Raw genomic sequence first — 27,162 nt, forward strand, 5'->3', positions numbered from 1 at the left:
ATATTATGTGGCAATACTGATGTGGATTTTACGTAAAAAAATTATTGGTATTTTAACGAACAATTTGACCAGTAGATTTGGATATTAGAAATTGATTTAAACTGTATCCATTGAATTTTGTCACCATCATTATAGCAATATTATACATAGAAGGCAAATAAATATAAAATAATTAATAAAGCACCCAATAGTTTATCTTTATTATTCCATAAAATGAAATAAAAATAATTCGATTTAAATCAACGATTACCTAACCTATCTTTTATAATAACTTACTATAAAAATATATAGCATGTATGTTTAAAATGATAAAAATAATGATAAAATCAAATTAATTGTATCTTTGATTAGGTATCATAAATTGTGATATTATAATATATATTATGGCGCATTATAAACCTAAATAGAAAAATATGAATTAAAAAGTAAAAAATTAGCCTTAACGACACTTTATTGACCACGTATGACATATCTCGGTGACGTAGTGGTCAGGCCCCTCACATCAAATTTTGGGGCCCTGTACTCCATATCTAACCAGTCCCCCCTTATGGGGACCCTGGTAGTGGTTAACGAAATGTGGTAAACTGGTAGGAACTTACTTATTCAATAATCACAATTATTGAATTATTGCCAGTTATCGTCTTATCGGGCATTATTATTTTATAAAAGTTCTTATTTGTATTATAATCCTATTATATTTATAAAAAATAAAAATATACAAACACAAATTATGCAGTCATTCGATTTCTAGGACTATAAAAAAAAAATTACACAGTACCTCCCTACATATTTTTTTGTAACTTGACGGTTAATTTCCCTTATCGGTAAAATTGTTCACGATATCTATACATTTACTACTCTATTTTTTTTTTTTATATATAGACATATAGTCATATCACTTAGTACTTAGTAATTGGTTATTAACATTTTAATACCTATTAATAACTAATCAAGAGAATTTTTATTTAGATATATCAATGTTTAAAAAAAAAAATCATCTGTTAAATAGTTTGCAATAAAAAAGGGTAGTTCTTTTAGAATAACAAAAGTTTGTGTCAACACAGGTCACTCATTAAGTAATAAAAAAAATTCAGGAGTTATAAAATATGGTCTTTACAATCTAGGTACCATAAAAGTGAAAATTGTGGTGAGTAGATTTTGTGTACAAAAAATTACCTTGTATAATCATATTATATTAAAGATCGACCGAGGATAGTATAATACACACAGGGTACCTCAATACCCTAGGCCCCCAACTAAAAACCATGAAATTTCCATAACTGGATTTTATCAAAAATTAATATTCATTGTTATTTGTTAATATTTAATGCTCAAAACTTAAAAGCCAAAATGTCGAAAATTGAAATGACATGATTTGATAAACTCACTCTAAGTTTAGAAGATATATTCTCTCATTCTACTTTTCTACTCGACTCTAGTTCTCTACGTCTATTTTTTTATACATCAACTACATCGCGCCAGTTGTAGGTACGTAATACAAATACACTATATAATACGTATATAATATTATTTACTATATAGGTAGGTGTATACTGTTCAGTGTTCTATGGTGTTACGAATTAAACGAATGTTACGATATACCGATATGTTTACTTTTAATATTTAGGTTGGTCACACTGGCTGTCAGAACGGTTACTTTTCAAAACTAACAATTCGGTTATCTTGGCACTCGCCCGACTCGGAATACTAGCCACTAGGTAGTCTTCCGGATTCCGGAATTTCGTATATTTTGATTTGATCTTCAGTTTTTAGTGCGAGGTTCAATGTTTAATTGAAATTACTATAATTACTAATTTGTAAGTGTTCATTCTCTAAGTGTTGTGAGTATTAAGAAATTTAACATATAGGTATTAGGCGCCAATTGACCAATCATATATTTGTGTATAGTTAGAAATATCGATTCTCGCATCTCGACGATTCAGTAAACATTTTTCAAGTTTTACGTTAATTACTTTATGAGTTATTGTTATTAGTTCCAATACCATCACTTGTATATTTTGCATTAATGTTTACTTTATTATTGAATATGATTTGATCGTCATTAATGATTCAATAACTACGATATCATACTGTTTCAAACCACTGGATAAACCAATTGTATTAACAAACAAGTAAGTACATCATATAAACCTTTTTAGAATAATATTAACCTACAGTCATAATTTAAATTTTTTTATAAGATTTATTAACTACTTTCTTCAAAACTATATCAATAAAAATAAGAATCAATTTTATTCTTATTATCATTAAATTTGAAATATTTAACAAAAAATTATTCATAGCATTAAATATTGTGATTATCGACAATGCTTAGTAAAATATTTATTTGAAAAACATCTACCTATTGAGTATATGTTCAAAATCAAAGTATTCAGAGTGTATAGCCTAAAATGATGTATTAATAATTAAGTTAAAGTATTTAGGTACAATTATTTTATTTATAAATTATAAGTATAGCATATTTATAGGTTGTAATTGATAAGTATAAATTTCAAGAAACAAAATTTTTTTTTTTTTATTAATGATACCCTCGGCAACATGGGCCATTGAGTTTAACGTGAGAAATTAAGAAACAAAATTATTTTTATATTTATTGTGTAAAGAATGGCACAATCACTTTACAGGCGAGACGCATAGCAAATATTATACATATCTAGATACCATGCGCTTCTTTTTAGACTTTATATTCATTATTATCATTTTACAACATGTCGGTTAATTTTAATTTTAATTAATTAAATATTTATTAATTATTTATTCTTTTCGATGTTAATATTATATATCCATGTCCAGTCTATCTAACCATAATACTGTCTCATTCGTCACTGTGTGTAATTCTTCAAGAATACCAGAACCACCTATTCCCACATTTGCTGACTATGTGATGCATTGTCCTCTGCTTCGGAGTCACAACTTCAATCCTCTTATGCATCAATTGGTTTCATCGGCCCTGACCTGTAGACATTTGGTTTAGTCTAGTCCATAATTTATGAGTAAGGTACAATCTTGGTTGTTCTGAATGGACATCTTTGACTAAATTCTTGTTAATAGAGAAATTGCATTTTCATTCTTCTTGCCACATGCAAAGTTTTAGGCGTAATAATTGTGCCTTTATTGATTTCACTCTTCATAAGAATGGATATCATGGTTAGAGTCTTGGCTTCTCAACTCCATATTCATGGATTGGTAGGTTTGTATTACACACAATTTTTTCAGCAACTTTCAGTACAGGGTTTTGTCTTCTAATACATCGAGGTTCAATATTTGGGTGTAGGTTAGCAGCTCGGTTAGCAGCCTACTCGAGGACACCTCTGCCACGCACTTTATCCCTTATAGGATTAATAAATCAACTAATAGTCAACAATCTGACCGTTGTCCATCGCTCTATGCAATCACACAACATGAATGTAAATCCAAAAATATATACATTCATTGTAACTTACTTTTTTCATTATTATTGAGTTCTACTAATAATTGAATCATTTTTTACTATTAAGTTATAGGATAAATTTTATTATTTTTATAGAATGTATCATTCCAAAAAGTTTGGCTACTGCTAATGTACTCTACCACTCTAAAAGTCTAATATTAATTGGTCTACCATCAAAATGAAATATTAATAAGTATAATATTATATTTTTATAATTTTTAATTAGGTAAATTACCATTTATTTATCAAACATTGATAGTATTTTTTTTATTTTTTTTGCTTATTTAGGTATAATGGCTTGCCTATTTTACAAATTGTTATAATAATATTCTATTGAATATAGGCTTACTTAAATGTTGGTTAATAATACTTAATCATAGATACCTACTCATACAGAATATAAAAATATGACAATATCCTATATTCTTATCCAAATTGTAGGTACCTACTTTCATAATTAGATATATAGTTAGAAAAATAATATAGTAATATAATATAAGTTATAAATAATTTAGCCCATTGATATTTTTGTTAATTTTGATATAACAATTAGCTATCTAATGATTTATAATGTTTTGACACATCAAGTAACCTGGTCACTATTAAATATTTAATAATATGATTTATAATATTAATAATATTTTTAAGACAAATGCAGTTGAATACTTTTATTTTATAAATGTTTTTTCCTCTGTATAGTTTATACATACACTATACAATACACACATAGTGTGTAACAACACTGTGAAACATAATAGAATAAATTATGAAATACATTATCTATATATGATTTGTTTAAAGTAGATATACTTTCATTAAGTAAATAATACAGTTCATAGTATAATAGTATATTTTAAGGATAATTATAATTTATACTATACATTATGGGGAGGTATTTACTCAACAATAAATTTGTGAGATTATTTGATTGTATTGAAAAAGTTTTAGTTTCATGAGTACATGTATTTTGCTGGTAAATAAAATAACTTAAACCATCAGTAAGAAAGCGAGTTTCATGTATTTCAAACTCCATCATACAAACATTAAACTAGTTTTAAGTTGAGTTTAAAAATGATACATTACGAAGTGGAGCTAAATTATTACTTAGTTTAACAGTTGTTGATTGAATTTCAGTTAAATATTTTTCAATTTCTTTATCAGCTTTAAAAATTAAATCTAAAGTCGGCAAAGTAACCATTGTTGTTGTTGTGTAAACTATGTCTGGAATGCTTGTGTATGTTCTTTTAGTTATGGTCAATGATGGTCCATTTTGAATTGTTTCAAATTCGTCAGGATATTCTTTAGGATATGTAATTTTTCTAATATCTGAATGAAGAGAGTCTTGAATTGGTAATAATTTTGTTTCAATAATAAAAGGAGTAGTTGAAGTTGACTCTGACTGAAGGTCAAATAGTTCATCATTTAGTTTTGAAGAATTAGTACAACTTTTATTTACACATGAAGCAGTATTTTGTTGCCCTGATTCCAGAAAATTAGTGTCATTGTATATTTCAGTTACATTATTTGTATTAATATATATATTTTTTAGATTATATTCTATGTTTTCTGAAATATTATTCTTAATATTTTTGATATCTGAATTGCTGAGTGGTATATTGAGTAATTCATTTTGGGGATATTCAGTGGTTGTTTCGTTCATATTTTTTTTTAAGGTCGTTAATATGGTAGGCAAAGTTGTTGTATATGATTTTTTTATTATCTCTGTACTGTCTGAAGTTGAATCAAGCGAAATTTGATGTGTTTGTGTTTTATAGCCAAAGTTTGGTCCAAACATATCTGTTGTATCTTCTAAATCTGTAAATAAATTTTCTGTATTTATCTCATCCTCAATTGCTTTTTGTAGAGTGTCCATAACTAATTTTTGAGGAGTACCAATTGTTGGTTGATCAGGTGCTCTTGGTGTAGTTGCTTCTCTTGAGTCTTCATAATCCATTTCAGTTGTAATATCTATTTCAGATGCTATAGTAGAAAATTCAATCATTGGCTTTTTTGTTTCTAACATTAAATCATTTGGATTAAAAATTTCAACCTGTGTACTACTTGTTTCAGGTACTGAGTTACTAATTTCTTCAGTAGCTGGTTCCTCTGTCAAACCTATTATAGTTTCAGTACCATTTTGATCTGTTATTATTACTGAATTATCAATATTTGTTGTAGTATCAAATAATTCTTCAAATTGAGGTACAATTTGTGAAGTTGTATTATATGTTATAAAGCTAGTATCAGTCGTTTCTACATGTGTTGTAAAATTATCAATTTCAAACCCTAAAAATGAAGTATTTGAACTTTCAAACAGATCACCCATTGTTACAAAATTATTAATATCATTATCTGATTCATTGAAAGTAATATTTGTTTCTACTATTTCATAATTTTTTGGTAATGAAGTGTTTATGCCCCTAATTACTTTTTCAGGATCATAAATAAGCATTGTAGTCACAAAATTTGGAACTGTAGTCAATTCTTCTTTTTGATTTTTTTCTGTATCTCTTTTCCAAATATTATCTTCGTTGTAATTCTGTTCTGTAGTATGTGACCAGTCATCAATATTTCTATTATTTGATTTTTCAAAGCTCATTGATTCTATTTGTTTTTGTTCTAAAAAAAATTACCTTATTAAATATGTTTTTGTTATCATTATATCCATACATATATACCTTTTAAAGTTGATGAGCAATTATCATATTTAGGACAACAATCTCCTGGTAAATAATATCCTTGACAGTCATTTCTAGTGTAACATACAATTGAAGTGCATACTATTTCTCCACCATTACAATAACACACTCTACATGCTGATTCATCAGATTCATTAACTTTTTCTCCATTATTATACTGTTTACCTTTATGTTCACAATCTATTTAACAAACCAAATATGTTTTTTATTCTAATATTATAAAACGTTAACTTAAATGTCTTAATAAAATCATTAAGTACCACATTTGTACTTTGGACAGCATTTATTTGGTAACTGAATTGTAATGCAACCAGTATTTATTGGACATTTCATCATTGAACACACAACATTTGGTGGATGGCAAATACATTCTTCACATGGACCTGCCCCAGGTGTATATTCTCCTTCTCCATATTTTGAACCATTGACTATGCAGCTTGAATCAGCTAGTTTTTTATCAAATTCTTTTTCATGTGCTAAATGTTCATTCTTAATATTTTCTTGATTAGAATATGACATACTTAATGGCACTGAAATTATAATTGTATTTTAATTAGAAATAAAACAGAATTACTAGTATATAAACTCCCTTTTCTTTTCCTCCCCTTCTTTTCTGTTCTTATTATATCATTTACGAGATCATTTATTTATCTTGAAATAATTATTATCAATATATATATATATATATATATATATATATACAATTACCTAACATTTGCACTAATCAAGTATAATCCAATTATTAGCACTTTTGAACGAGATTATTACGTAGTAAATTTTAAATATAAAAAATGATAAAAAAAAACCACGGTATTCATTCTGTAAGTGTTAATACAATTTACAATAGAATATAAATATTAATTAAAACTGTAGCATTTGTGTTTTCCAACAATTTCTTTTAATAATTATTATATTACAAGCAACCAATACTATAAAATATGTGTATGCATTTTTGTATTCATTCATATAAAAAATTTACTTTGTATAATTGAATACATCAAACGTTTTAAAATGAAAACAACTATTTACAAGACTTAAAAGGACGCTAGACTCTCATGTGTTGCCTCTGTCTTACAAGTGCATTATATAACAAGTTTTTCACTCAGCAGTTCACATTTAGCTCTGTTAGTTTAAAATTTAAAGTGAATGTTTCTCTTCTATAAATTAAAGAGTAACATTATTATCTAGGTTATCACAAGAGGTTTTTATTATACTTTAATTTTAAATCAAGTTATAAGTATTTTGAGATGTACAAACAATTTGCGATTTTAAAATACACATAATTTACTAAATTCACTATAATTATTTAATATTAAAGTAACAGATTTAAAAGTGAACAGCTGATCTTAAAATTTGGTATGTTATGCACTTTTAAGACAGAGACAACATATGTGGGTGTGGTGTATTCTTAATTTTTTTAGATACCCTGTATAATTTAATAATTAAATAAATAATATTAGCTGTCATAATTTAGAAATAATCTTTTTCTCTCACCTCCAAATACCACAGTACTTAATGTCAAGAAAATACTTGGAATAATAACCATGCATTTCCATTTTGAACTGATTAACTTATGCCTCATGATGTTCCTAAAATAAAATTACAAAAAAGAAAAAATATATTCAATTACATAATTGTTGGTGAATATAATTCAATCAATTGAAAGAAATATTTAAATTTAATTAGGGTCAATGGTATAACTAATGAAGATCTAATAATGTTTCTAAGAATATTAGTATATTTTAACAGTGTTTAATTAGCTAATTAAGAAATAATATTTAATTATTTTAACTATATTTTTAACTTAAAATAATTTTGGATTTTATCAAACCGTTTTAGAAAATAATATGTAGTTAATATTTTCTAGCATAATTTGAAATTACAGCGTTTATTTTCTCAAGGACCCAATTCAACTCTGATTTAATTGTATATTAATTGTTCATGATCTATGTAATAAAGTACATATAGTATACTATTGAATTATTTTTTAGTATTTGTATGTCTACTGTTATCCTAAATAAACTGAATGCTAACAATGTAATTAATTTTATAATTTGTATTTTTCATTGATATTTAATATCTAAATATCTTTATAACAATTATAAGTTATTATTACTTGATATTTGTATTTAAAAATTACTTTATAGGCAATACATAATTTATCAGTTCTTAACTGAAATATCAATATTGTTTGTGTAACTTAACATTATAGCGATACCTAAAAAAGGTAAATTGGTACCTTCTTACTAATCAGTTTCTTGTATCTTTGAACCATCATCATTGTGTTTATTGCTAGACATTAAACAAATTATGTTTTAAATTTATATGAAATTTTACGTCAGTAAAAAATTAAATGTACCTATGCATATCTAATAAGGCTTATGTGGCAAAATAAATGAATTAGGTATAAAATATTTTTCGAATTAGTATTTTATTATTCATATCATATGGTACAAAAATAATTGCAATTACTAGTAATCTAAGTATTTTTTTACACTAAAGTTTCAGTCTTGTTTGACAATACATTGAAAATAGATGGGTATAGGTAGGTATATGATAGTTTCTTTGTTTTAGTTAGTTCTATAATTTAGATAAATTAAATTTTTTTAATCTTTTATCATCTTCATTCATCATAATATTGTATATCACATTCTGGCAGTTTTCTTTTCAAATGATCAACTGTTGCTTCTGGTTCACTTAAAAATTGTAAATTTTTCAACTCCAAATATTTTAATGCCCTGTAATTTAAATTATTAATCAATGTGGATTTTATTGAATAAATTAATCCTATCCTTACTGCAGATGCTCCAATGACATAATTCCTTGATCAGAAACATTTAAACAGCCATTAATTTTCAAATTTGTCAAGTTATCTTTCAAGATATTAAGTTTAGATAATGCTTCATTATCAATTGTGTTACATCCAACAAATTCCACTTGAGAAATATTCTTACAGTTTTCTATAAAATTAACATTTAAACTAGTAATTAATAACAACCAATTATAAATGATGTATTACAGAAGTTGAGAAACCTACTAAAATAACCAAATCCTATATGTGAAATTGAAGCTTCTTTCCCAGCATATACTTGTTCTATTAGAAACTGTCCAAGGTTACATGATGTTATATTAGGTAAGCAATTGTAGTGGCTGACAAATTCTTTACAACCTTTCCATCTAACTTGTGCACCATTTTTCATAAGCCATTCAGCACATGCCAAGTTAGGGCCAATTTTCTTGATACGATCATCATCCAAACTTTTTTTTACAAAATAACAATATAACTAAATTAAATTAAATGCACATAAGTCTTAAATATTTCATTCTTGTCATTTAATTTTAAGTAAAGGCACTTGCCGGTTGAACATGTCATCAATCCATTGCCATAAGCCACGTTTGTTCATTCCAATTGTATTTATTTTAAAAAAAAAATTTGGTAAAGTTTTTAACATCATCTCAATTTAACAAATTTGCCGCTATTGCACAATATAACTTAAATTCTTGTTAGAATGATAGAATTAGAATATTAGAATTCATTAGAATGTTAGTTTGAGTTTGGAAATCATAAATTCACAAATTATGTGTACCTTAATGACTTAGCGATATGTATTATGTGTATTTTTGCTTTGTTTTTATTAAAAGACTTAAATGATAATAAAAATTAATCAAAGATAATATGTTAATATTTATATGTCTTATTAATAAATTCATAACCACAGACCAACACAAACATACAACTGTTCTATGATACAACATAACAGACAAATGTCAGTGTGGCCAACTGATACTCTCTTAACAAATGTAAAATGCATAAAAAGTTAATAATATTTTTGAAAAAATTGATGCAAAGTAAATGTGGTAAAGAAATTAAGAAAATTGAATTTTTATTAACATTGATGAAAGAACAAACAATTTTAGTGCCTTTTATTATTTGGTTTTAGTGTATTTTAGATTTTGAATCGCTCCGATGAATGTATTAATTTTTATTTTTGAGTGCTTCACGTTTTAAGTAAAGATGCATCAATTTTCTTCTAAACTTGTCTTATCAGGTAGGAAAATGGATCTATTTAGTGCTTTGGCAGGAGGGTAATAGTAAAAAATTACAAGTAGTGCGTCAGGAAAAACAATAACAAATAATTAAAGAAAAACAGATCTTTTACGCATAACCCATTTTCGAAAAAATCAATTTTTGTTTTTTATTGTGACCCTAAAATATATCGATAAAATATTTTTCACTCGGTCTAAACACTTGAAAATGCAACGCAATGTTCCTCATAAATTGTGTGTAAATTAAAAAAAAAAAAACAAATCCTTGTTTATATTTTTGTAACAGATTGAATAAAACAAAAAAAAAACTTAAATCCATAATATTTTTTATAAGCGTTTAAAGTTAAAATGTCGCAAAATTCATTAGAACGACGAAAATTAGCACATTATTTCGAGTTGGAAGTTTATAAAAAGGTTTTTTGGCTGCATACGAATTGCGTCCCAAAATACGATAATATACCGAGTATGTCCGAGTTGCGTCCTCGATTTTCTCGTTACGTGTACGAGTTACGTCCTGGTTAATAATTGGATAATAGTAAACATATTTTCCTTCCCAATTTTACAGACTGATGATTGTCATTTGTATAAATGGCTGGTTAAAATGTATTGTAATTAATAATTAATAATTATAAATTATTTATTGTTCTAAAATGAAATGTTAATTTTATTATGAAATGGTGTACCTAGATGAAAATCGTAATTGTTTATTATTTTATAAAATGAGTAAACTTTTGTATCCCAATTTTTGAACGAGCTAAGACGTATTAAATTTTTGTTGATTTATCGAACGTGGAATGTTGAAGTGTGACTGATGCTAACATGAACAAAATTAATTACCAACAATAAATTGTATGGGAGTATTTAGAGGTAAGATATCGATAATTAAGATATTTACTAGTTTATCACTAAACATTATCCCAGTCGAAAACCCCGTGGACGCAACTCGTACTTGCTTAGACCATACATCATATTGTAAATAGAAAACCGCGGACGCAACTTGGACAAAATATCATTTAGGGACGCAATTCGAATGCACCGAAAAACCTATTATAAATGTATTTTCCACGATGGTATTATTACAAATATTGTATGTATGATGTATCTATACAAATAAAATATGTACCAAAGTATAAAATAATTAGATAATATTTTCGTCGAAACAACATATAATATGGTAGGTATAAACACTAAACTGTATACATACTAAAAAAGTTGTTTAATTTGTATAATTTTTTCTTCAATTATAGCATTTATAATATTAATACAATGTTAAAGTTATAATTTAAGGATAAACTATAGTTTGTAATAATACTATAACATAGATATCAAATAATTCCTTCAATAAATCCTGCCTAAAAATTATATTCAGTTTATGAGTTAATGATTTATTATTAATGACCATTAAAATTCAACGTACGCCTACAACCTATATATTATATTATACGAATGTAGTTCGATGACGTATATTTACAAAAAAGTATCCACAAAGTGTGTCTGAATTCATTTTAGATGGCTTAATGCTATCGAAAACCATCAAGTTCAAGGCCCCGAAAGAGCAGTGATTTTATTTTATACGTAGAGATGCAATAGGGTCATTCTACTGTTGCTATTAACCTATTAGTTACGGTGTACGGTTTTACACCTGACGTGATATTTCTGTTGTTTTTTTTTTTTTAGATATTTGTCATTATTTTCTAGTGATTTGCAGTCAAATACTAGGTACGTGTCAAAAAAAAAAAAAAAAAAAACATTCCAGCAATTAGGTATTATTCCAATTTTGTATCTCGTCCTGATTTTCTTTATTATATTATTACTTAAAATAAAACAATATATTGTACTAATTTTAAACTTCTTATTCTATATTGCGCTTTGCTAATCGATTATATTTTTTTACCATTTTTAACTGTTATTATGGTGTAACTATATTTTAAGTTATAAAAACGTAACAGAAACTTTAAAAATATTTAGCATTAGATAAATACAGATTTATCACACGGTTGTAATATAAATAAATCATATTGATGAAATTGAATAACATTTTGATTATAGCTGACTATATTATAATATGCATTGTGAATAACATAAATATTTTTGCGGTAAACTTGTCTAGACAAGATAAAATTATATTAAATTTAAAAATAGTTATTAAATTAATTATGTATCTCGTGAAATGTATTGTTTTGACACTTTTTCACTTATATTAATATCAAATAACAATTGTTGCCTGTAATTTGGATGGTAATTAAACTATGATAATTCTTATAGATCTTGTCAATATGCGCTATTTTGGTATTTGTTAAAAAAATATCTTTAACCCTTGAATTTTTTTTTTTTATTTACTGTTAAATGGTTACAAATGTAATATTAACTACCTTGCTTATTAAAATAATGGTTAAGTCCACATTTGATTTCAAATTTATAAAACACCTTCATTATTATATATATAAATAAATTCATGATACCTACAATGACTTATTACTATTATAAAATAAATTTGTAGTAATATTTATTATCATTTTTAAAATATACATACTTAATTTCATTGATTGATATTTTTCAATAATATCCACTGTTATAGTAAGACATCATTTTTTTTTTTTTATTTAGTGTTACTATTTTTGTTTCTTTTTTATTCTAGACAACAATGAATTCCCTTTATTACATTTTATGCAAGACATTGGTGTAAACAAAAACAAACTAACTGTATTCAAGTAATTAAAGGCATGTAACTACAATGATAAGTTAATTTACCTATATTTGATATTTAATATAATTTTAAATTATGTACCTATTTCAATATTTGTTTTGCAATTAGTAATTATCTTTAATAGGCACATGTTATAGTTAATAATATATTCATATTTTATAGGAATAAATTGAAATATTATTTTAATTTGTCTATGTGCTGTTAAGTTTTCAGTATTTCCTGTTCTATCTTTATTAGAAAGCAAGATAAAAACAGTTTAACACACCGTTAATAATGTTACAAAATATGTAGATCTACAAAATTGATATTTTTATGTATTTTGTAAGTAATTTAATTGAGTGAATATAGGTTAATTGATAATTTAAAATAATTTACGACATTTTAAGTTTTAACAATCCACATTTAAATTGTATTTTAGATTTGTATTGTAAACTAAAAAGCATATTAAATATGTTTATTTTATGAAAACTACGTCAAAAATTATTTATTTTTAAGAGTTGAATTAGGTATGCAGTAGAAGATGAGTGTAATTTCACATTTCTAATTTCTACAAAAATGTATAACACCTATATAGCCTTGTATACCTTATATTTTTATATAAAATAAATTTTTTAACGCTAAGTACTTTCGAATCTGATATGATTAATAAGTGAAGTTATATTTGCTTTAAGATGTAGATTTAAAAATAAATTTCACGATTTTTAATATTTCCAACAAAGAATACCAATATTTTTGTTTAATATAATAATTAATTGTTACTCACATTTTTCATAGATGATCTTAGCCTATTAAATATTCGGTTGAGTTAGTTGTATTGGTCTCCTGTTACTGAATAACGATCTGAGGATCTATCTACTTAACATTGTCGAACAATAAAAAATGAATCGATTCAAATCTAGAGCCCCCAGACTGAAAATCAAACCACGCATGCGCAATTTTACTCTCGGAAAAAGCGATTCATTCTATAACAAAAAGCATTATTGGTAACTATATTCATTGAAAAAATACTTTGGATAGTTAATTTTATTTTTATCAATTTTGTAATATTTTAGAACCCATATTATTTCTGTCTTATTGATAAAAGAAAATATAAAAAATATAACTACAATACTACGTATTAAAATATAGACGTGTCTGTACTTACTTCACAATTACCACGATTTTTGTAAAACATATTCCTGTGTATAAATTTTTAAGTTCTCATATTTAAAAAAAAAAAAAAAAAAACAGTAACATTACATCCCGCTAAATGCAATCGTTTTGCAAACTATCGTCTTCCTAAACAATAAGGTTGGATTTAAATCAAATTCAACACAATTGTCTGTATAATTTTACTAATCAAAATTGTACATCATCATAAATAATTATTTTTCGTTTTTAAATCAAATTATCTTATTACAAACAAATACTCTGAAACGAACCACGGAAGAAATTATCTGACTGTGCCCTTCGAAATTGTCTCATTATTACTAGGGTTGTTCTCCTTAGACACATTCAAACAGTATTATCGATCATCATTTCGGTACTACTATGTACCTTGCACCGTGATTTAAACTTGTGTCTCAGTGTGAAACAACTTGGCAAAATAAAGCGTGTCATTTGTATTACTCTTATGCATTCATGTTTTGGTTTCGTAAATTATAAAATTTAATTCTATTAAAATGTAGTAATAGTACTGAACAAAGCAACAAAATGGGTGGAGTTTTTTTTAATCAATCATTTTTACAATTGATCTAATAATAATAAATTGCTAAAAAAATGACTTTGAAATAATTCGACCTTCTTATAAGCTAAGACACAACAAGGTCCTGAAAAAAAACCTACGCTCTTTTAAGATTCATTATTTCTATTAAATTTTAAATTTTATAGAAATTATTTTTTATTCACACGCTAGACCTCATTGTTATTTTCAAGATAAATGTTGCCAATGTTGGTATTTAAATTGTTATATACGTACATACTTTACATGTTATACAATTTAAATAGAAGTAGAACTAGATAAATCAACTGATAATCGTTGTTTATGTCATAATAATTACAAAAAATTATTATGATGGTAAAATAATTTTATCTCCACAAGAATGTTGTATATTAATTTCACTGCTATCTACAACTATATCTACTTTTTAAGATAATTATAGATAGTAAACTCTTTTTCATTATGAATTTATTTTAGGCGTACCTATCAAGATTTAAACATTTTCATTCCATATCAGAGGTAAAACAAAAAGCAGTTTAAAGAACTAATCTATTATTCTATCGTACTATGAATTTTGTAATTTTAGAAGTTAAACTTATTAATTTTTGGAACAACATACGATTAAGAGATGATGAATTTTGTAATAAAATACTAATAATAATAATTTATGAATTTACGCGGAAATGTTAATTTAATAGCTTATAATTCTAGTTGTTTATGTCATTATTAGGAAGAAGAAACTTATTTAAGACACCTTTATAGAATAGTTTATAATAGTTTGGATTGTTCAAAACAAAGCTCAATACGTTTTCAATACCCATACTCGTTCTAATTCGAGCAGCAGATTAAATATACAATTGAAAACTATTGCAATGTGATTCTTTAAAAAAAAAAATTGTAATGCTGTCCTAGAATGACGTTACAAATAAGTTTATTATTTCTGCCTATCACTACACCTACCTAACAAAGCAAATCTACGTTCCACATACTCCGAACTATTGCTACATTTTATATTAATTTGTATGTCGAATTTGACGTATTATAAAATGTATTTATTTAAAAAAAAATGTATGCATTCAATATTTTACGATAGTGCAAAGTATTATTTTTTAGATATTTTAAAATTAATTATGATCAGTGGCGTATTTTTTTTGTGGAGGAGGGAGTGTTCCACGTCTGGACTTAAAAAAAGGTCTAAATATTGGTATTATCATTTATTTTATAATTTACTTTTTTTATTTAAGAATATTTAAGTAATTCATTAAATGTTAGACACCCACCGAGAAATCACCCAAAACACGCCAAACATTATAATAGAATAAATCATATTGCTATTAGGTCAGTCAGTTAGAAAATTGCATGATGAATAAAATAAAATTTGGAACAAACTAGAATTCTAATATTTTGGTTTTTTTTGGTACTCAAAGCAACAAAATCTTAAGAGGATGCTCTTGTGTTGTCTCCGTCTTACAAATGTAAAACATCGCAACACTGTTTTGTGCTGAAAAGAAACACTTAAATTGTAATCCAAGTTAAGCAATACAATTTTCACACTATAAAAAGGAGAATATTTACTGTACAGCGTTGTTTTTATTTTTCGATAACAGAACTAAAAAAAAGGTGATATAAGTTTGAAAAACTCAAAAATAATTAATTCTTAAACAATAAGAACTTTTTTCGTATTTATGATGACAACAAATAAAAACTACGTTGCACTGTAAATATTCTCTTCTTTACACTATGAAAATTTGGTTGCTTAGCTTGGTTACAGCTTGAGTGTTTCTTTTCAGCACAGAACAGTTTTTGTAATGTTTTACATTTGTAAGACGGTGACCAAACATGCGGGTGTAGCATCCTCTTAATTCGCAATATTTTCTCGAAAATATTATAAAATTATTAAACTCATTGTTTTTCCAACTTATCAGTGTTATGTTGGAATTTAATAAAATATTATAAAAATACCAGAATATTCACTGTTATAGTCTTATGTGATATATTTTTTTCAAGTTCTTATTATTTAATAAATTTTATATAAAATACTAAAGCTTTGGGGATACAAATATTTTTTTTTACTTGTACTGTGTATTACTGTAATATAAAGTAATAACATATACATAAATAAAAATATTAGACCGTATGTTTTGTTATTAATGTCTGAAACTTCATTAATGAATGAATGAATTAATTAATTAATTCAATAATGAAGTGTCTAGAAACTTATGATCTTGATTTCAATGCTGTTTTGTCGAAATTAAATAATTTTGTTCTGTCATTTTCCTGGACGTAGTTCAAGCGTTTGACTGTGTGTGGCATGAACGCCTACTACAAACTCAAAATTTTTTTACCTGCACCATACTATCTAACTATTCGCTCATATCTCGAAAACCGCTCTTACATAATCCAATATGGTAGCTCATACTCATCACAGTTTTGCATTAAAGCTGCTGTGTACCAAGGTAGTGACATCTCTCCTGATCTATTTAATATTTATACAGCTGACATTCCAGTTACAACAAACACCATCATGGCTACTTATGCAGGCGATACTGCAGTTCTGACATGTTCCTGACAAAACATCCAACAGTCTACAAATACATTTAGATTCCATTGAAAACTGAGAAACCAAATAGTGAATAAAAATAAATCCAGACAAATCCGTTTGGTCAAACTCGAGTTGGGTCCCAGATTTCAAAAACAGCACGAGTTGGGTCCCGGTATACTTTATGGAGTACATTAGTTGGGTCCCGGTATATTTTTTTGAGGTACGGTACATGAGTTGGGTCCCGGTATATTTTATGCAAAGGTGGACAAGTTAATGAAAATAATTGAATGAAATTAATTAAAATTAAAGTTAAGATATAAAATAAAATTAACTTAACTCAGTAAAAAATTTTATTAATTTTTTTTCCAAGTCATAATATTCATAAGTCATAAATTGCATCATGAGTATTTTGGTTTGTATAAACATTTACCAAGTTATACTTTACTGTTGTAAACATAAAACTTAAAATTATTATTATAGTACATACTACATTATTACTATTTACTAGAAAGTTATAGGCCACATCTATACATCGTGTTAAAATAATATATAATATATTCAGTGCCAGTGTAAGCCGTGTGCGACCGGCACTGACAATATTACCGCGGACCCAATTCGAGTATTATCAAATATTACCGCGGACCCAATTCGAGTATCATTAAATAATACCGCGGACCCAACTCGTGTTTTTTTTTAAGGGATCAAATATCTCGGGACCCAACTCGCGTTTTCCCATCCGTTTAAGTACCATTCACTTTAAAAAGAACTGAACCTCCACCTGTTTACTTTCAAGGTTCTCAAATTCCATCTTCTCCAAATGTCAAATATCTTGGCATTACGGTTGTTAAAAGACTAACTTGGGGCCCATACCTTAAACTAAAATGAAAAACCCTAAACAGCCAGGATTACACCTACTTCGTCCAATTTTAAAATCAAAAATTCCCAATATACACCAAACTTATTATGTATAAATCTCTCTTGCAACCAATATGGGCATATGCAATCCAAATCTGGGGCTGTGCTAAACCATCCCAAATTTGTACCATATAAGCATTCCAGTCCATTACTCTTCGTATGATAACGTCTGCACCCTGGTTTGTATCCAATTCTACACTACACTCTGACCTAAACACTAACGATCTTTCTATTCCAAACTACCTACCCATACTAACCCATTAGTATTGCAAATCTCATTAAACACTTAACCCATTAATCCCATCCATAGGATCAAAAGAAAATACTGCAGGGATTTACTAATCTTAAATAAATCTAAAATAATTTCACATTGGATTTCAGCACTGGTTGGTCTCTCTCTTTTTATTATTCATGTTAATTATTGTAAATAAATAAATCATCAGATTTACTGACTGTGCTAACACAGATTGTAAATATATTCTTTAAAAAAAATATATTATATAATGAAAACATAATAATTCCTAGCTTATAAATGATACTATTATTGGTAGTAACAAAAATCATATTATCACAACATCTAATAATAAAGATCTGTTTATAATTTTACACAACATTTTATATCAAATTCAATATTTTCAGACACTGATTTTTTCTTCTTCAAAAATAATGGAACAATTATCATTAACTATGAAGTACGACGAACATTTCAGACATGTATTGGCTTTATTGGATACTACGGTGGAAAGAGGTACATACTTATAACAAACTATAGAAAGATATAATTATTTTAAATTAAAAATGTATAAATATTTATATAGACTATAAAGCAAAAATCATATCATTGGATGTACTCAGTGCACAATTTAAAGATCATGGAAGTGATAAAGAAATAATGAAGAAAAAACTGCAAGAAATGCGCATCGAGTGCGAACGACTTATGCATAATCTTAAAAGTTCCAATCGATTATTAGATGAAGCAAATAAAGAAAAGAGGCATGCTGAATTTGAACGAGACAGTATGGTAAAGCGTTACAGTTTAATGATTTATATGATTTGTAATATAATATATTTATCATATTAATCAAAATTTTAATTAGGCCCAGAAACTTGAAAATTTCTACAGATTATGTAATAATGCTAATAATTCCAACATAAATCGATCTGGTTCTCCAATATTTCAATGTGAAGCAGAAAAGTTTGATCAAATACCACGTCAAGATACAACTGGTAAAATAATATTTAATAATCATAATTTACAGTCATTTCATTTAAAATATATTCCAGAATCTGTATTATCAGACATAAGTTATTCGAGGGTAGAAGACAGTTTGGATTCTGACAAGAATTTTGAAGATGCTATGGATCGCTGGGAACCTGAAGTACTTGGTACTATAAAAAGAAAACGAACATCAGGTCTTTCAAACCCCAATGGAATGAGAAAGGAAATTGAGGTAAAATCTATATTATGTTATTTTATTAATATTTTATTTACTAAATTAAATATTTACAAATCATATTCCTGGTTTATAGACTACTACAACTACCTCTTCAACACAAATAGTTGCAACTACTACTGTTACAATGCAGCCATTCACAAGAAACATCAGTGCAAAATCTGTTATTGAAACCAAACCAACTAATCTTTTTCCAACACCCAGTGCACCACCTATATCTGGTAAAATATCAATAATAATTTATAAACAATTGCATTGTTTTTTTGTTTATTAATAATACAATTTGATTTTTGAATAGACTCTTTAGATTCATTTGACTCTGATCCATATGGTAATGAAAATAATCAAAATATACCCAACACAATACATTCAAGTTCAGCATTAAATAAATTGAACAATAGAGCTCACAATTTTACACAAAAAAGTGTTATCATTCCAGAAATATGTGGTCCATGTGGAAAAAAGTAATTTGTATTTTGTATTAAGTATACATATCATTAAACACTTAGTGATTAGTAATATTATTATTAATTATGTTTCTAAAAAATATTTTTAATACTATTTACTAAAAATAAAAAAATATATTATAGAGTTAAATTCAATCGTGTTGTGGTGAAATGCCTAGACTGCAAAGCAACAGCGCATTTGGAACATAAAGATAAAATTCCTTTACCATGTATTCCTGTAAAAAATACACCAAGTAAAAATGGCGTAAGTTTTTATTAAAATATAATTGTATAGTTATTATTATTATTTATCTTATATTCAATGTTTAACAATTACTATACATTTATCATAAATGTCTCGTTTGAGTTATTCATACTTATTCTACTAACTTATTCAATATTTATGTTACTGTGAATGTCCGCAGTTGGTGAATGCTGGCAGTCTCCAGTTAATGTTGTCGTACACCAAAATCATTGTTGAATATTTGCTTATTGATTAAATTTGTGATTTTAGTAAACGTTCACTAGTGAATATCGACATTTATATAACAATTTGGTGGATGTTGGTAATGCCGATATTATTTAATCTAATTTAGGAATAACGGAAGGGTCACAATTAAAAAATAGTATCTTATACCAGCGTTTCCCAAACCATGGGTCGCGACTCGCGGTTACAATTACAGTTATTTTAGTCGTACATTGATAAATACTAAATAGTATAAATAACTAGTATTGTACAATAAATAATGTTAAGTTATTACGATTATGGAATTGTTTCATCTTATCGGTAAATGTGCTAGTAACTAGTCAATGTCATCGGTCTCGGTCGTTTGTCCATAATCCATAATATGCTGCTGAGCAACAAGCGGTACAAAATGCAGTATTTTATAAAAAAAACTCGATGATAAAATGTAGTATAGTAAAAATCTTATTTATCTACGGCATACTTTTTTTTAGGGGGGGGGGGGGGTCGCGTACCTAATAAAGATTAAGTTTATGGCAATGGCAATTGCAAAAAGGTTGGGAAACGCTGTCTTATACTATCTAGTACCTACTTATGCAGTATAAAGTATTGTACAAGTTGATAATTTCAATAAAATGTTTTATTACCTTACCCAATTACTCTTATTATATCTGGATAATCTCCATGCTATGCTGTCTTGCTATCATTTAGTATGGTATTGTCATTCAACTTAACTAGTTATATATTTTTATTTTAAATAACATTTAATTCAAGCAATATTTTTAAAAATAGAAAACAGGGGAACTATTTTATAATAATTTAATCACAAGACCCAAGTCACCTGGAGACTGCCAACATTCACCAATCGCGGACATTCACAGTAACATTCACACTATTCTATGGTACCTATTGCTGGAATAAAAAGTTATACATAATCTTTTTGACAAAAACTTATCAAACGAATAAAATACTTTGACTAATTCATAGTAAATTCAAATATTAGTTTGGTTTAAACAAATTATTATTATATCATCTCTTGATACAATTTATTTTAAATATTCAAATAATATATAGTGAAACATATATTTATTATACTGGAATAATGCATCAATTTATTATGCTGCTTTGTATACAAATATTAGTTAGTAATTATACTGTTTAATGTTAAGTATATTTTTAATAAATATTGTACTGTATTTAAATACTAAAAATAGGGGCGAATAGCTGATTATTCGCCAATGGTTAATGGTCGCCCAATGATACCAGCATTAGTCATCCACTGTGTGAATGAAATTGAACAAAGAGGATTTGATACTGTTGGACTGTACAGGATACCTGGCTCAGAGAAAGATGTAAAGGCACTGAAGGAAAAATTCCGTAAAGGGGTACCGAATTTGTCCGATGTTGACATACATGTTGTGTGTGGTTGCCTTAAAGATTTTTTAAGGACTCTTGATGATCCACTAATTCCCCACTACGATTGGAAAACTTTTACTGATGCTGTCAGAAATTCAAAAGATGAAACTGAACACAGACTATATCAAGCCATATCACTTTTGCCGCCCCCCAATCGTAACACACTTGCATACATAATGTTGCATTTACAAAAGTATGACATTTTTTACTGACTTGAAAGGAAAAATTTATATTTTTACATTTTAAATTATTTAGAGTTGCTGCAACACCTGACTGCAAAATGCCTGTTGGAAATTTAGCCCGAGTGTTTGGTCCAACAATTGTTGGTTATTCAAGTGAAGTTTCTGAAAATCTATATTTTGATTGCGAATTGAGTAATAAAGTAAGAACTAAAAAAAATATATGTATTTTATACTAATAAAAAAATAAATAATAAATAAATAATTGTTTTATTCAGGTCGTTGAAGAAATGCTAAAACTATCGCCTGACTATTGGTCAAATTTTTTAAACAATTTAGTGCCTCTGCGTGCACAAAATACACCTGTGAAACGCACTTCTTCCCGTCCATTACAGCCAACTCATACTCCTATAACTAAAAACAACAGAATTTTTGGTTCTAGGTTAGCTAATTTAAACTATTTAAAACATAAAATTCAGTTTTATTAAAACAAAAATTTGACTTTTAATTGCAGCACAAAAAGACGATATTTGGAATCTCCGCGATCAGTCAAGGCTGCTAGAATCAAACAACTTGAATCAAAAAAAAAATAATTCTTTAGTGATATTTGATAATTTTTTTTTTTTTGATTTTCAGTTTCTGTTGAATCAAAATCAAACATAAAACAAATACTAAATTAAGTTATCACAATACATGAGTTTACTTATAAATGTATTTATAATTTTTAAACAAAACTAATAAAGATGAAAGTTTATCAGGTTTTTTTTTGTCACATATTGAGGGTTTTTTTCAAAATGTGCTAACAAACAAACACATTTTTACATTACTGTTATATCATAGTCAAACATCATCGTTTTCAATTTTTTTTTATAATCTGTGATTTTCTTTTGTACTCTAATTTTAATTTATGTATCCACTAACAAAATATATTTTATTGCTTATAACTTATATAAAAACCAAACAAAATATATATTAAGTCTATAATAAGTAATGAATAATTTATACGTATGTTTAAATTAACCTTAATCCTTAATTTTTTTATATAATAAATAAACATACAATATTGATATAATGTTTTATTTTATTATTATTGAAGCTATCCCAGGTATTGAATGGGTTACTGGCTTAAAACAATTAATATATCTTTGTATATTGATAGTATGATGTGTTGTGTCGTGTAAATGTTTGTGTTAGAGAGAGAAAGCTGTGAAGAAGTGATAAGATATTGAAAGAATAATAGAAAAAGAGAAAGCGATTAAAAATAAGTAGGATTGTTGGAGTTATACAGAGACAGTGTATTATTTTTGTGGAAGTAATTGATACATTTTTGTATGGCAAGGTTAAAGATTGTACTTGCACTATTCAAATACTTATTTTTATTTTATTTTTTATAGGATCGGTGGTATAAATGAATGGCTTTATTGAGGCACTACATTATATTGTGACCAGAGGATATCATTGAAATTAAATGGTGATTTAATAAAACAGTTGTGAGAACAGTCATATTGTACTGATCTAAATGTTGTGGACTATCGTTAAACAAAGCGAGTGAAGCCGGGGTGACTAGATGAGAATATTAAGGTGTTCTTATAGAGTAACTAGAGAGAAAATAATAATACAGTTAATTCAATAAATTCATTAGGAGTAATGTAGGAGTGGCACCAAGAGTAAACCTAATGAAGAAATAATGCATTTGAAATTTTAACGTTTAGATCTCCCAAGTTTGACAAATCAACATTAAGCTTTTTGTCATTTTTTTCAGTTATAATGTACTTTTAAGTTACATTTGGTTTGCATCATTGAAGTTACAAGTGTTCTAATTTGCAATGGTCAAAAACCAATTTTGATTTACACATTGACACAAGCCCAGACTTGGAGATTTGGGCTCGAGGCCCATCGATGCTGAACAAGTTATGTAATAACTGCTCTACTGCTGACATTTAAAACTTACAGCTTATTTAAATGTGATACAAATGTACAACCCGTATTCATAAGCTCAACTAGAGGAAGGGATGGAAGAACTTGAGCCCCTTTCCCAAAAACAAAAATTATTTTATAATTTCTTAAAATATTAATAATAAACTTTTTAAAATTCAACCGTAATCCTTAAATTATTTCATTTTTATTTACGGTTTAAATTAATCGGTATTAATAAATATGTTAAATTGGTAATTATGTTGTTTAGTGGATATATTGAGTTTTGACCTTAGACTTACGAGTTTTCGTATTTCCTGTAGAAACGACTATCTTTATAGGCTGATGAAAATATGTTATGAATTAAAGCATTCATTTTAGATTCTGAGCCCTGCGATGATTGTATCTAATGATTTTTGTGTATCTGAAATCACCTTTGAAGCAGTAAAAATGCTTCAATTTTCTAATTCCATATCTTTTCTAGAAGGAAGTGACTAGCTGAGGGGCGAGGGTTGCGAGTACCTATAAGTAAAAAATGACTACTTATTTTCAAAATCATTGGAAAAACCAAAATAAAGTTAAGGAAAACGGGAATTATTATTTTTTACGTAAAACCATTTTTCAACAAAGTTGTTTTAGTTTTTTTGTTGTAACTCAAAGGATCCGGTGCAGATGCGTATACGTCTCATTTGCGTACAGCCTATTTTTAGTTGCAAATTGTCTCACGTGCGTACAACGTAATTACCCAAAAAATAATATCAATTGTCATTCCCTTCACACTTGGTCAGGCTTAGATGATGGCGCACGAATAAATACGTTTAGTGTGTATCTAACTCTAAATGTAAAATATAATTGTAATGTAATATAGTTAAATATAATATTATAGTTAATTAATATTCAATATAAAATAATAATTTAATCGAATTTGACGATTATGGCCAATTTGTTGAGGCAATTGTCTAAGTCGTTTTTTTCTAAAAAGTTTTGAGTAATACGTTTGATTCTCTCGTCCAATTTTATATAATTTTTTTTCGTTTAGTCCCTTCTAAATTTAATTCAGTGCGTGAAAATCGATGGTCACTTTCTGCTGCTGCTATCTTCTGCAGTTTTTCAATTAAAACCAAAATTCTCGGGTGCGATCTTCCCAACAGTGTTTTAAATTTATGGTTCCATCTTTCGACGATGTTGTTTGTTCGGTGTTTTTCATTGTGACAATTCCACATTTCCTTAGGAATAGTGGCGGAGTCGAGCTAGTATTCAACAAAATAGTCGTTAAATTCAGTTAGCTTCGCGTCATCTGCAGGTGCAATACTTTGAATAACAAGTCAATGTTATCAATAGGAAGGTAAGCCATTGTGCCATCGATCCACACTTCCTAACATGCATTCGAATATCTTCATTTTGTTTATACAGGTACGGATGCTGAGCCAACATTCTGAATTTTTCGCCACAAGTATTGCGTAAAGTGGAAATTGCATCCACGTAATTTTATTTCAGAAAAAATAGTTTAGGCGTTCATTGTGGCTACCTCGAAATCGAGGTGTACGGACTGTGGATTCCATCCAATATTTTTCATTTCCTCAAAAAGGCGATGGTACGCGTTCGTTTCTTTTTATCGGGCTGCAAAAGAGCATAAACGATGGGAAAAGCTTTTGCGTTCGTGAAAACCGTCGATGTGGAACGTGTGCAGTTGTGTGAATTGCTTATTACAAGTCTTGAAAGTTCCATCTATAAAAAATTCGAAATACTCTTTCAACTCACATTTACCTGATGCAGTAGCAAATTTATAATTCTGTTTGTCTTGTCGACAGTCGCGTCCAGAACAATGAATGAAGTCCCGTCTCTCAAAGCTATATACTAGGTCAGCTGGTATCTCAAGTTCTTCTACGGTTTGTGGATCGCCAGCTGACCATCTAAATTGTTTTCGGGCACGATAAAACCCAGCTTTAACTTCGTCAAATGCAGGAACTTGTGCGACTGCAAACTCATATCCTGCGGTGTCTATTAAAGGTCGTACAGCGTCGTCGTAAATAGAACGAACTGGCGTATTTTTATGTGGACATCCTGTATATTATTATTATTATTATTATTTATTTTATATTAATATGTTTGCCTCTTGCGAACTGTAGATAAAGATTTTGCGATTTCAGTCTTTGCCACATCGGGAGTGCACACGTGATCGGTGATGGAAAGCGCATTCTCGCCTCGTGACTTTAACGTTCCTCTGCCGCTTTTTTTTTTGTCATTCACACACAACCACCTTATGCGGTTCCATCTTTATTTTTGCGATGTTGTCGGTATTGAAACCAACTACCTAACCTAACCTAACCTAACCGATGGCTTCTTTTTTGTTGTTTCAATTAATTCCAGTAAAATAAATTATAATTAAAAGAAAAAAATGCAGCAACACCGTTGTCCATATGGTGCCTACCTACTATTCACACACTGTCACGCTGATGTTACGTATCGTACGTCTTTAATTCGATATGGGCAGTGCTCGACTTGAGGAGGGGGGACGCAGGGGAATGGAGTACCCTAACTAATTATTCAGAAATTTCAGCGTACCCCTACTTTTATTTTTAAGGGTAACGCATGGGACGCTAAATCATGCCATCATTCTGAATTTTTAATTTTTATCAAAATGTACGTGTTAAGTGATAACATATATAAATAAATAGTTTTTTTTTTGTTTTGTTTCAATTGTTCTTGAGTTTGTCATATTTGATTTTATAAGTTAAAAATATAATATACAATATAATATTTACATAATTTTTTTTTTTTTAATTTAATGATTCATAAATATTTCCTATATGATTCAAAGAGGTGTATAAGGGGGTGTGGGAGCATAGCCCCGCGGCTTTGTAACGTTTGACAAGTGGTGGGGACGCTCTTTTTTTAAAAGTTAACAGAATCTCCCTACTTTAATTTTGTCAAGTCGAGCACTAGCTGGATATGGGTGGAAATTATCGTCTGATAAATAGCTTATAATATATATTTAGGTGATGGCAAAAGTACCTATACATAAGGAATGACCACATTTTAAGCTGTGTTTACGCAAATGCGTCTATAATTTGCTCGTAGTGTACGCAAGTGAGACGTACGCATCTGCACCGGCACCAACTCAAAAACTAATAAGTAATAACCTAAGTCATTAATTTAAAGAATTTAAGTTAATATTCTTTAAATATTCACTAAATGTTAATAGTTTTCATTTTTTCAATACATGATAT

The 27,162-nt window shown here is 27.6% G+C and overlaps 3 protein-coding genes and 1 pseudogene across 4 annotated transcripts; 1 reads left to right on the forward strand and 3 right to left on the reverse strand.

Moving 5' to 3' along the window:
• Window positions 1-1,689: 1,689 nt before the first annotated feature.
• Window positions 1,690-22,778, forward strand: LOC107169086 (rac GTPase-activating protein 1-like). Its single transcript, XM_015518722.2, has 12 exons — window positions 1,690-2,132; window positions 18,700-18,808; window positions 18,879-19,081; window positions 19,158-19,287; window positions 19,345-19,511; window positions 19,591-19,735; window positions 19,813-19,978; window positions 20,105-20,225; window positions 21,638-22,032; window positions 22,095-22,221; window positions 22,297-22,460; window positions 22,533-22,778. The coding sequence occupies exons 2-12, from the start codon at window positions 18,727-18,729 to the stop codon at window positions 22,609-22,611; spliced, it is 1,779 nt and encodes a 592-aa protein (XP_015374208.1). The 5' UTR covers window positions 1,690-2,132; window positions 18,700-18,726; the 3' UTR covers window positions 22,612-22,778.
• On the reverse strand, window positions 4,451-14,326 carry LOC107169085 (uncharacterized). Of its 2 annotated transcripts, XM_015518718.2 has the most exons (6): window positions 14,049-14,326; window positions 13,668-13,866; window positions 7,645-7,739; window positions 6,411-6,680; window positions 6,130-6,330; window positions 4,451-6,070 (listed from the first exon to the last, which is right to left on the reverse strand). In XM_015518718.2, coding segments are annotated over exons 2-6 (2,133 nt in total). In that variant the 5' UTR covers window positions 13,670-13,866; window positions 14,049-14,326; the 3' UTR covers window positions 4,451-4,505. The 2 variants fall into 2 exon arrangements, with proteins under 2 accessions (XP_015374204.1, XP_015374205.1); XM_015518719.2 differs by lacking the exons at window positions 13,668-13,866; window positions 14,049-14,326 and adding an exon at window positions 8,390-8,529.
• LOC107169087 (ATP synthase subunit s, mitochondrial) lies at window positions 8,563-9,851 on the reverse strand. The gene is made up of 4 exons (XM_015518723.2): window positions 9,508-9,851; window positions 9,188-9,408; window positions 8,948-9,110; window positions 8,563-8,888 (listed from the first exon to the last, which is right to left on the reverse strand). The coding sequence occupies exons 1-4, from the start codon at window positions 9,603-9,605 to the stop codon at window positions 8,774-8,776; spliced, it is 597 nt and encodes a 198-aa protein (XP_015374209.1). The 5' UTR covers window positions 9,606-9,851; the 3' UTR covers window positions 8,563-8,773.
• Window positions 22,779-24,847: 2,069 nt separating the features above from the next.
• Window positions 24,848-26,305, reverse strand: LOC149056067 (uncharacterized; annotated as a pseudogene).
• Window positions 26,306-27,162: the final 857 nt, after the last annotated feature.

This window comes from Diuraphis noxia, unplaced genomic scaffold (genome assembly GCF_037042655.1).
Source record: "Diuraphis noxia isolate RWA-SAM2 unplaced genomic scaffold, SU_Dnox_SAM2 contig0004, whole genome shotgun sequence".
Taxonomy (NCBI): Eukaryota; Metazoa; Arthropoda; class Insecta; order Hemiptera; family Aphididae; genus Diuraphis; species Diuraphis noxia.